The 12,205-nt window shown below is 41.3% G+C and overlaps 2 protein-coding genes across 6 annotated transcripts in view; one reads left to right on the top strand and one right to left on the bottom strand.

Moving 5' to 3' along the window:
* Positions 1-11,384, bottom strand: part of samd4a (sterile alpha motif domain containing 4A) — a 112,166-nt gene extending 100,782 nt beyond the window's left edge. For 4 of the 5 annotated variants that reach the window (XM_078406663.1, XM_078406662.1, XM_078406660.1 and 1 more), the window contains exons 1-2: positions 11,226-11,384; positions 9,882-10,407 (exon numbers count right to left, since the gene is read on the bottom strand). In XM_078406663.1, the coding sequence (XP_078262789.1) occupies positions 9,882-10,077 (196 nt within the window). In that variant the 5' untranslated portion in view covers positions 10,078-10,407; positions 11,226-11,384. Of the gene's footprint in view, positions 1-9,881; positions 10,408-11,225 lie in introns of those variants that run through there. The other variant, XM_078406661.1, reaches the window with a different exon arrangement.
* Positions 1-12,205, top strand: part of gmfb (glia maturation factor, beta) — a 449,169-nt gene that overhangs the window by 384,325 nt on the left and 52,639 nt on the right. The gene's annotated exons all lie outside the window — the stretch shown is intronic.

The raw sequence follows: 12,205 nt of genomic DNA on the forward strand, positions 1-12,205 counted from the left end.
GACTAGCCCTGGGCCTGTGTTGGTTCGTCGATATGTCCGATCAAATAAGAATGAGCCCTTTGTTGATGAAGTTGAACTGACTGATGTCAACCCTTCTTATGCCAACCCTTCTTATGCAACTATCAAGTATCAGGATGGACGCCAGTCAACTGTCTCACTTCGTGACTTTGCACCATGTCCATCTTCTCCATCAGCCCTTGATAATATCACTCCTTGATAATATTAATCGAGAACTTCCTTCAACACTCCCATCTTCCCCTATGAAAACTTCTATAAGTAATTCTAAAATTGAAAATGTAAATAACAATATGAGTGAAGTTGGACCAAGCAATATATGTACCACCATTATCTCCTGATGTTCCAGTGCTGCGATGGTCATCAAGACATACTAAACCCCCTGACCGTCTCAACTTATAAATAGGAGGGGAGAATGAAGTGTGCGCATGTGCGGGACTCTCGGGCAGGTGAGGCCTGCGGAATCAGTGATAATTTCCAGAAGCTTTGAAGATATGTATTACAGAAATGAGTTGCTTAAATAATGTTTAAGTAAATTGGAATATTCATTTGCCTCACAACAGACAGCTTGCAGCCCAGCAGTATGAACATTGACTTCTCTAACTTTAGATAGTTCCTCTGTCCCTCTCTTCCCCTTCCCAGTTCTCCCTCTATCTTCCTGTCTCCACCTATATCCTTCCTTTGTCCCGTCCCCCTGACATCAGTCTGAAGAAGGGTCTTGACCAGAAACGTCACCCATTCCTTCTCTCCAAGATGCTGCCTGACCTGCTGAGTTACTCCAGCATTTTGTGATACCTGACTCAGAGAAAGTCACAATTGCAGTTAACAAAGGATGCAAAGGATTATGATAATTTGAAGAGTAGAGTATGCAAGTGGAAAGGGCTTGTGATGGACCGGAAGTCTGCCCAGCAGCAGCGTCTTCGCCCGCCCCGGATTGCGGGGCTGGGGTCGGCCCGCTGCGGACCTTTCACCGTCCGGCGCGGCCTGGAACGTGGCAACTACAACAGTCTGACCGCGGGAGAAGACTGCTGGGGAAGAGAAAATACATTCTGGCCTTCCATCACAGTGAGGAGGGGACTGGAGGAGACTCACTGTGATGGATGTTTCTTTTTTGTGTGTTTTGTGTTGGTTGGGGTTGTGTAACTCTTATTGTTGGACTGTGGGTGACGAAATCTCGTCCAAGAAACTTGTTTTTTGGATGACAAATAAAGATATCCTGTATCCTTTTAGGATTCAACAGCAGATGACTAAAAGTTCAGAAGAGAAAATGAATTTTGAGAGAAACGGGTTTTTTAAGGAATAAAAATGCATTTTTTTTAGTACAAGAGATTCTTTTTATGGTCAGAATATTTGCTGAACTATAATTATGAAATGTAGACACAAGAAACTGTAGACACTGGAATCTTGAAGAAATAAAAATGCTGGAGGAACTCAGTCAGGCAACATCTGTACAGATGCTCTGACCCAGAATTCCTCCTGTACCTTTTTGTTTTTGCGCAATAATTATGAGCTACTCTATCATTCTTCTTCTTGCGTTTGAGGCAGCAGAAATTATGTAACGTACTCTAGGCGCTGTAGTCAGTGCAATGTGCTGCTGCCAAGGGCCGTGAGGTCTACCCCTCCACCAGGGGGACGGAGGACAGTGCAGTCGAATTTCTATCATTTCTATCATTGAAAGCTCACATCTCGCCCAATGTGCATTATTTTCATATTATTGTCTCTTGAGAATAGATTAACTATATTTGAAGTTAGATACTTCAGTGTCGCTTGTTACATCAGAGAAATTACATCAAAATAATGCAGCAAAATAATTGAATCACTGACCACCATGGTGGATTGTCCACATGCAATCCACAGGTTCTTATCCATTTCATAACTTAAAGTCTTGGAAATGTTTTTGGATGTCTCATTACCAATGCAAAATTCAGGCCAATTTTAGTAAGTTTCCTTGAGCATACAGATTTCCCTACTTTACATCTTTATCGTCTGAATGAACTGAGAAGTATATTGAAACATACAGGTAGTTAGTTCTGCTGTATTGTGATAGAGATAACTTTATGTTATAGAAACACTTGTGTCAATGGGGAAAAGGTGGGGGGGGGGTAGAGTTTCAGACTCACAATAACCAAGTAATTTTTCCTGAGGTATTTTCAGGCCTTTTTTTAATAGTTATAATTTTATTTTTGTACCGCAAGCTAAAAATACTAATGGCTGTATGCTATTTGATACAATAGAGCATTGTTGCACAAGTAACTAAAAAAGGGCCCTGACCCGAAATGCCGGTTGTCCATTTCTTCCATAGATGCTGCCTGGCTCGCTGAGTACTTCCTGCATTTTTGTGTTTTGTCAAAAGAAGCCTGCCCAGTGAAATCAGCAGCTTATTTTCTTAAAAGACCGAGCTTGAACATGGAAACCCTCTTCCCCCCATATGGTTTTCTCCCACCTTTCCCCAACCCCAGTCTTCTCCCACCTTTTCCTATCCCCATAGTTTTCTCCCATCTCCCCCCCCCCCAGCAATCTTTTTTCCTACTTGTCATTTTCCAAAGGTTCTTTCGTTCCCAATCAAAACGGAATTATGACCAATTTGATCTGCACAATACTGATAGTTTTTCTTAATTCATCAATTGCATAATTTAAAATTAGCATTATTGGAAACATACCTAATAGCAAAACTACCTGTACTAAAACTGTGAACAATCTGTAGAAATTGAATTCACAAGGAACTGCAAATGTTGTATTCTTAAGTAAAACACAAAGTGCTGTTCTCTTCAAATATGCCATCAAAAAAATAATCATTCTACATCCTTACAAATTTGCATCTCATTTAACTTTCCTTCTATCTTCACTGAAATCCTTTTAGCCTGTGGTAGCTTTTTGTCCATTCGACCAAGTTACAATCCCTTCAAACCAGTTTTTTGTCCTTGCCCTCACTGCTCACTACTGAGAGCTTTTATTTAAATCGTTGACTTATTTAACAGTTTGGATCATCCTTTTTGATCTGTTTGCCTCTCTGATAGAGATGACCAGATCATCACCTTTGGATGCCTTTCCACAAGAGAGTTGACTTTATTTGCCTCATTCCAATCTTGTGCAGTTAGTCGGAAAATCAGTTATAATCACTTTTCCACCAATTGTTACATCAGTCTGAAGAAGGATCCTGACCCAAACAATCATCTATCAATTGCCTGAAATTCAAGAGTCAGGGGGTGGAAGTTGATGGAGTAGCTATTAAAAGGGAGAAGGTGCATGGGAAGCTGAAAGGGCTGAAGATGGATGTCAACTAGGTTGGATGGACTGTACCCTAGGGTTCTGAAAGAGGTGGGTTTAGAGATTGTGGAGACATTGGTAGTGATACTTCAGGAATCACTAGAGTCAGGAGTACTCCCAGAAGATTGGAAAATTGCCAATATTACCCAGCTGCACAAAAAGGGAGCAAGGCAGAATAGGTCGGTTAGTCTGACTTCGGAGATTGGTGAGACTTTAGAGACCATTATAAAGGATGAAGTTACGGACTACTTAGAAGTTCATGATAAAATAGGACAACGTCAATATGGCTTTGTGAAGGAGAGGTCTTGCTTGACAAATTTGCTTAAACTCTTTGAAGATGTAAATAGCAGGACAGACAAAGGAGAGTCAGTAGATGTTGCTTAATTAGATTTTCAGAAAGCCTTTGATATGGTGCCACACATTAGGCTGCTTGTGAAGATGAGAGCCCACGGTATCAAAGGGCAGATACTAGCATGGATAGCAGGTTGGCTGGATGGCAGAAGACAAAGAGTGGCAATAAAGGGGTCTGGTTGGCTACCAGTGACTAGTGGAGTTCCTTAAGGGTTGGTGCTAGGGCCGCTATTTTTCATGTTGTATATTAATGATTTGGACGAGGGGATTGAAGGCTTTGTGGCAAGGTTTGCAAATGATACGAAAATAGGTGGAGGGGTAGGTAGTGCAGGGAAAGCAGGGACTCTGCAGAAGGACTTGGGCAGGTTGGGAGAGTGGGCAGAGAAGTGTAGCAAAGTGTGGAGTTATGCATTTTGGTTGTAGGAATAAAGGCCAAAGAGAAAAGAAAGCAAACTCAATGCTAGCATTTACTTCAAGAGGGCTTGTATACAAAAACAGGGATGTAACGTTGAGGCAGTACAAGGCGCTGGTAAGGCTGCATCTGGAAGATTGTGAACAATTTTGGGCACCATATCTGAGGAAGGATGTGCTGGCACTGGAGAGGGTCCAGAGGAGGTTTACAAGAATAATCCCAGGAATGAGTAGGTTAACCTATGATTTGCATTTGCCGGCACTAGCCTGTACTCGCTGGAGTTTAGAAGAATGAGGGGGGAACATAGAGAATAGTGAAAGGCTTGGATAGAGTAGATGTGGAGAGGATGTTTCCACGAGTGAGTCTAGGACTAGAGGTCATAGCCCCAGAATGAAAGGACGATCTTCTAGGAAGATGAGAAATTTCTTTAGTCAGAGAGTGGTGAATCTGTGGAATTCTTTGCCACAGCAGGCTGTGGAGGCCAAGTCAATGGATATTTTTAAGGAGAGATAGGTCAGCCATGATTGAATGGGAAGTAGACGATGGGCCAAATGGCCTAATTCTACTGACCTTCCACTGATGGTGCCTGACCCGCTGAGCTCCTCCAGCACCTAATGAGTTGCTTATCATTCACATCTGTAGTTTTTTTTTAAACTTCTGGAGTCCTCAAGGACGCGGATTCCCCACTAGAGCTGCACACAGCCTCTCAGCGACATCAAAGTGTTAATTTTCACATGCATGTCAATTTAACCTCACACTAGTACTTCATCTCCAACAAGGCATAAGGTGTCTTGGCGTCCCCAGTATTGCACACGCAAAAGTTTCCTCTGATAAAATATGTCAAGTGCCCTTCAAGATTATACACTAGATAATTGTGCAATCTGCCTCCCTGATGACAAACAAAATCAGAATAGATGCAATCTTAGTGTCATTTGTGATACAGAAGGAAACTTCAAAACTCATTCTCATGCCAATCACCAAGACCATTTACTTCCACGTCCCTGTCATCTCTTGACTTCACCCATTACCCCAAGACCATTGGTTGCTCAGACAATCATTCCTGTCTTTGCTACCTCTGCTCCCATTTATACCAATGCACCCAGGGCATGCTCAAAGCTCCAGGAATAAAGTTTGTCTAATTTCATAAGTTATAGGAGCAGATTAGGCCATTTGGCCCATCAAGTCTACTTGTTTTCAATTCTATCCATGGCCTTGGCAGTCCATCACCATTTTACTCTAGTATTATAATTCCCTTATCATACTTGCATAGAATGATCCCTTCAGCTCACTAATTCCATCTGATCATCAATACCCATCCACAGTCATCCCATCAATCCATCCATCGCCATTTCCCACTTTAACTGCTCCACTGTGGCTGGCAATAGCTTCAGCTACCAAGGTCCCAAATCTGGAAACCATTTTTCTGATAATTCTGAACACCAAACTCTTTGATCAATCATCATCGTCCCAAATATCTCCGATTTTGTGACAAATTGTTTTGGAGGTATTGAATCTATTTAAATATAGGTTGTAAGGTTTTTCCGCTATGAAAACAACTCATCAGATGAAAGCCACGAGGTGTTTGGATGGAAGAGGCAGGAGCTAATTTTATCAGAAAACCAATGCTTAGGTGTAAAATGTAATCAAACAGGATGAAGTTATGCTGAACTTTTAGAATATTTTACACTTTGATTTAAAATGACTGGGATTAGAATTGTGCGTTGTAGAAAGCTTGGAATGTAGCTTCTGCAAATAGGACGATGCATCAAGTCCCTGATGACAAACAAAATCAGAATAGATGCAATCTTAGTGTCATTTGTGATACAGAAGGAAACTTCAAAACTCATTCTCATGGCAATCACCAAGACCATTTACTTCCACGTCCCTGTCATCTCTTGACTTCACCCATTTCCCCAAGACCATTGGTTGCTCAGACAATCATTCCCCCTTCCCTTCCCCCATCTCTCCTCCCTCCCCCACCCCCTCCCTCCCCTTCCACCCTTCCTCCCCTCCTTCCCCCGACTCACTTCCCGATTCCCTTTAAACGTTTACATGATTGACAACCAAAGCTCCAAATAACAAACCCATCCACCCACAATCTCTGTGGGTGAGACTCGTGTCCCACTCATCTCACGTATCAGATCAACGGGCCCCAACTGCACATGCGCGGTTTAAAAAAAACTTTAAAATGTGAATAACTTTATAAATATAACACCGGTTTCAATGAAACTGCTTCCATTAGAACCAAAGGGATGCCGGTGAGTTGGGTGGGCCTAAAAGTGTCACACTATTGTGTACTGTTTTGGCTGTAGTTCAGGAACAAACAAACAAGAGTTTTAGTACATAGATATAGATAGATGGGAATGACAATACATATACACAAAGTCTGCCACAGGTTTAAAACATCACTCAATACAATGAAAATCTCACTTCAACTCTTCAAGTCCATTAATTTTTAATGTGTTAATGGGAAATGATGTAAATACCTTTTGTAGGAGCCATTTATGCTTAATTCAGTTATTTTGTCATTATGTTACGGCTATGTTTTAATATTTCTAGTTTATGTCTTTTTTGCCTGCTTGTGGGTGTGACTTAATGCGTAATTGGGAGTATCTAGATGGGAGGAGGCTAGTGTGTCGACAGAGGTTGTGGGTCAGTTTAGACTCGGAGGATGGTGAGCATACAGTTCTTTACCATGCGCTCGCACCGGTTATATTTGTAAGAACCATATGGTAATAGCTGCAAGAATTTCTAGATATTGTTTGAAGAAGAAACCGTTGATAAAGAACGGAAACTGATGAATTACTGTATGATTTGTGCAACTTTAATAAAACCAATTAATGAAGAAAAGGAGTTTGGAAGATTCATTTTGTCATATCAGGGTGCGACATGTGCGTAAGCTATAACTACATTTCATCACCGAGAAGTAATGGCTATCGAAGTGGGATTTCGAGATGGTATAGAAACTGCCATTACACCTTTAATTTGCATTATTTTCAGCAATTTCACTTCATTTAGTTTGAAATAACTGCAGACAGAACAGCCTGCTGATGAGACCAAATCTTTAACATGTGAGTGCCAAAGTAGCTGTGAAAGTAGGAATAAAACCATGGAGAACCTAATGTTGCTGTTGGTTAAACAGTGTAATAACAAGGGGAGATAACACTTGCAGTTGGAAGGATGATAGAATTCAGGGATTAAAGAGTTAAAATTATGAGAACAGGTTGCATAGACTTGGGATTATTTGCCTTTAATTTACAAGGTTGAGGACTGACTAATCTATGCATGTTTCAAATCTCAATAGAGATGTGTCTGGGTTTTCTTTGGTGCACAACTCCAGAATGAGAAAGTATAATTATTACACCATAGCCTTGATAATTTTAAAAGGAATCGATGGAAATACAGAACTGTCCCCCAAAGACTAACGACATTTGGCCAATTGATAGTAAAGGTGAAGCTTATGAAAATTGCATTGGGTATGGAGATGAATATCAAAAAATAAAGCAAAACTAAACAAAAGGTGAAGATAACTTTATTTTTGCATGCCCTTATGGAGAGTACAAATGCGACTTGAAACTTGTTATCTACAACTGTGGTGGCAGTAGAGGTGTCAGTTTTACGCTAGTGGGCATGTCTGGTGGCGACATAAAGACCTTTTCCATTGTGGGGTGTTGGACTCTATAACACTGCCTCAATAGGTGGTGGAGACAAGTACTCCAACAACATTTATGTATCTACACAAACACTTGAAATCGTCAAGGCATAAACGACTATGGACCAAGGGTTTTGTAAATGGGAGGGGTACAGATTGGTTTCGAATGGATTGATTGAGTGGCCAAAGGTTCTGTTTCACTGCTGTACAATTTCAAGGAAATAAACTCGAATGTCCAGACATGAAACTGACTTAGTTGTTCTGAAAGGTACCAGTATGGACTCCATCCGCTGAATGGTACCCCTCCAAAATGAAGGGATTTTACCCATCAATTCAGAACTAAATTATCAATGTAGTCCCAAATTTGTTCCACATTCCTCTATACGTTCAGAGCTATTTAAGGTCCTAATTACTACCACAATCGATTTGCCATTTTCTCCACAATTACTTGTTCTGCCAGTTACTATTTACAATATCTGTACAGTGCTTTTAAAAAACATAATGCTACCATAATATGGATACTGAAAAATTATAGGTACCTATGCTTATTCATTTTTCAGGTTCCCACAGAGTTTATACAATTTGGTGTACAGGCTTATGCTTGTAAAACTGCACATTGTACTCAAATGAGCATTCTGAACATGGAAATCTGCTGTCTAGTAAATTTAAGTAAAAACACATGTTTGTGCTTAACTAAACAGCAAAGTGTCACTTTTCCTCAAAGTATAATCCAATTCATTATGAATAAAACAGGAAAAATGTATGAGGTAACAAATTTGTAATCCTCCTTGGCAAAGTTCCACCCTCTCAGTGTAGGCTGTAAACCAAAGTTCACGAATATCAGACCCACTGGTAACTAATGCAAAATCCATTTAGGCCTCTTTCAACCACAAACTTTTATAAAATGTTTTATCCTTTATATGGAAATATGTATTAGTCATAGAATAAAAATCTAATCAAGACACTATGCTGATCATGGATTGTTCTGTTCATACTCAGTACTAAATCTCTGACTCCAATTTGATCCAACTACTGATGCATATTTGGGAGATGATTATCAAGTGCTTTCCTCTATTCTTGACACTTCTATATCCCAAATCAAAGCACAACCACCACAGTATTCACAGTCTACCTCCCCATCCCCCAATCTGATCTGATTCACAGACTCAGACTTATGCATGTTGAATGCATAAATATCTTTGCAGAGCATAGTACTGGGGGCTGTCAGCAAATGGCTGTACAGACAGCTGCCAAGTCTTGCAGGCTCCCTGCTCTAATATGGAACAGCTGGAAGAGGACTGTGCATTCTTTTCTTTGAGTAAACACTAAAGGCTCTGTTCAATATCCAACTGCAATCAAGCTTAAAGATTTCCACCAATCTGTGAACACAGCCTTCTATTACTTCTCCCCAATACACCCTTTGTACTCCAAGGGAAAAAAAACTTAAGATACACATAATTTGATCTAGTGCTGCAACTTTTGAGCAATTTTAAACAATTATAGGGGTGCAATTTTTCCATGTTCCAATGTTACACAAGTTAATCTGGTCACAAAGAGCAGAGTAAAACATATGGATTTTCATTCTTAACACACCGTTTTCAGTTAGTTTCTGCAAATATGACGTTGTATCGCTCTCCAAATTGGGTCTGTATATTAAAAGTTTATTTTTTTGCTGAATGACAAGGAACTTTAATTTGATATTTTCTTTCTAACAAGGAAACTCAGAAATTGTCTCAACTCTTGCATGGAAATTGATTTTTTTTCTTCAACGAGTTCCCAGGAGGGGTTTAAAGACCCACCTTTTACATTGATGGTTAAATAGAGAAAAGGCAACATTATTCAATTTGAAAATGGTCAACATTTAAGCAGCTTCTGGACTTATAGCAAAAGGCTGCGTGTAACTAACAGGATCAGAAAAGGAATCAAGCCACGTTGTCCAGAGAACACAGGATACCCAGACTCTACGTGACATGACTGGATTATTGCACAGGAAATTGCAGGACAAGATGCATCATAGCGTTTTACTCTTCACATCGATATGGTGCCGTTGCACACCGCGACTAAATACACCAATTGTCAATTATAAACCACATGTGGATATCGGAATACTGTTTTACATACCACAAATAAGAGATAAGAAAAAACACATTCTTACACAACATAAATTGGTTGCGTTAAACTTACCGGCATCATTTGCCTCTCCCTCGAGAATGTGAAGCTCGGTACAATCGGACAAAGAATGCTCAAGGCAGATCTGAAGGAAACGAGCCTGGGTCCGGCTCACCCGTTTCAACAAGGACAACAAAGCTACAGTTTGTTCACATTCATTCCAACCTTTAAACCATCCTGCGAGAACGCCGACTTGATCTCGAAACATCATGATTAAGAACCTCAGCACTTTGCTGGATTACTTCGTCGGGGATTATTCGACACGAGCCGCCCCCTCGCAAAAAAATAAAATGATGCTCTGAAGCATGTAGAGGAGGTGTTGTCACATTTTTGTGTGTGGATCCAGTTACGATTTTTTCCCCCAATTCTGTAGAATAACGTCACCGTTGACACGTTCCCCTTTCCTTCAAGGAAACCAGCGGGACACAAAATCTAGTAGACACCAGAAGTATATCACCTGTCGGTATTAACAAATCTTTGGCTCCTTGCCTACGAAGTCAATGTTACTCCTCGACGTTTCCATTTCCATACATGACCAAAGCTAGAAAGGAATTTAGGAGAATAAAACCGTTGTTTAAATTAACCATCGTCAAATTATAAAATTGCTCAAACTTTACGCTGCACCATTCCTGCAACAATTAGTCATTAAAAAAATATATAATGCAGCAATTCCTTTTGGGTTATAACGAAGGAAAGCGTGTACAAATCGTATCCAAACGAAAAGGCAGGCTTGGCAAGGAAAAATATATAATACAATAATTATTTTCGGGTTATAACGAAAGAAAGCGTCTATTATTGGTCCCCAAACGAAGATATTAAAAGGTCCAAGAGACTGGAATAACAGGCAGTCATTAATACAATATAGGGGAACTAGACAGGCGTTTAAACCAATGTCAAGCAACTAGACGGGTGTTTAAAACATTGCAGGGCAACTGGATCGATTTAGGCCCAATACAGATTAATTTGAGACTAAAATAAACTATCCACCCAAACCTCAGACAGGCGAACGTCTGCAGCCTTAAACGTGTTAATATAACACTGCGGAAACTCGGCAACTCCACAGGCGGTTGCAGGCGAGAGCTGGGACAGTTTCCATCCACACTCCAGGCCAGTCTCCAGACCCAGTCCCAGTTTATTTTAAGTCAATTAAACCATTGGGAAAGTTAACTCCAAACTAGGACTCGAGAAGGCATATCTGCGGCTTGGTCATTTTATAAAAAGCCTTTTAATCCCACACGTTCACACCCCTTCCATCCCCTGTTCTAAAAATAACATGAAAGACGCAGCATGTGTGAAGATTATTAATCAATGTGCCGTTGGACTGCTGCCGGCCGACCGGTCGCCTGCCCGCTCACTAACCTGGGCGCAGCCAGCTCAGGCCCGGCTCCGACGGTCTGTCTGTCTGTCTGGCGGAGGGGGGGCTCCGCAGCTGGATTGAGGTTTATTTTTATGAAGCCACGTTCCCGACGCCCGCTGCCGCCCGCCCAGCGAGCGAGCGCGAGCCCGAGCGCGCGCAACATTACGTCATGGAGAGCTGCCCGGGCCGATCCGAGCAACGCCGCGCGCACGCGCTCACGTCCGTCTTCCGCGCTCCCCCTCCAGTCGCGCGCTCACCCCCACCCAACCTACAAACAACCCAACCAACTCTGGGAGAGATGTCGATTTATTTAAAGAAAACAAGAAGCCAAGGTGAAGCATCGTGTCATGTGTGGGGACCATGTATAAACACTGCTGTAATTTCTACATTGTGATACCAAAATGTATAGAGACGTCCTTTATTAAAATCTGACAATGTGCACTTTAACCACATGTGATTTTTTTTCCATTATAAATCTCAAATTGTGGAGTACAGAGGCAAATAAATAAATGATGGGTCTTTGCCCCAAACATTATGCAGGGCACTGTACATGTTAGACAATAGGTGCACGAGTAGGCCATTCGGCCCTTCGAGCCAGCACCACCATTCAATGGGATCATGGCTGATCATTCTCAATCAGTACCCGTTCCTGCCTTCTCCCCATACCCCCTGACTCCGCTATCCTCAAGAGCTGTATCTAGCTCTCTCTTGAATGCATTCAGATAATTGGCTTCCACTGCCTTCTGAGGCAGAGAATTCCACAGATTCACAACTCTGACTGAAAAAGTTTTTCCTCATCTCCGTTCGAAATGACCTACCCCTTATTCTTAAACTGTGACCCCTGGTTCTGGACTCCCCCAACATTGGGAACATGTTTCCTGCTTCTAACGTGTCCAACCCCTTAATAATCTTATATGTTTCAATAAGATCCTCTCTCATCCTTCTAAATTCCAGTGTATACAAGACTAGTCGCTCCAGTCTT

The sequence above is a fragment of the Rhinoraja longicauda genome, chromosome 10 (genome assembly GCF_053455715.1).
Source record: "Rhinoraja longicauda isolate Sanriku21f chromosome 10, sRhiLon1.1, whole genome shotgun sequence".
Classification (NCBI taxonomy): Eukaryota; Metazoa; Chordata; class Chondrichthyes; order Rajiformes; family Arhynchobatidae; genus Rhinoraja; species Rhinoraja longicauda.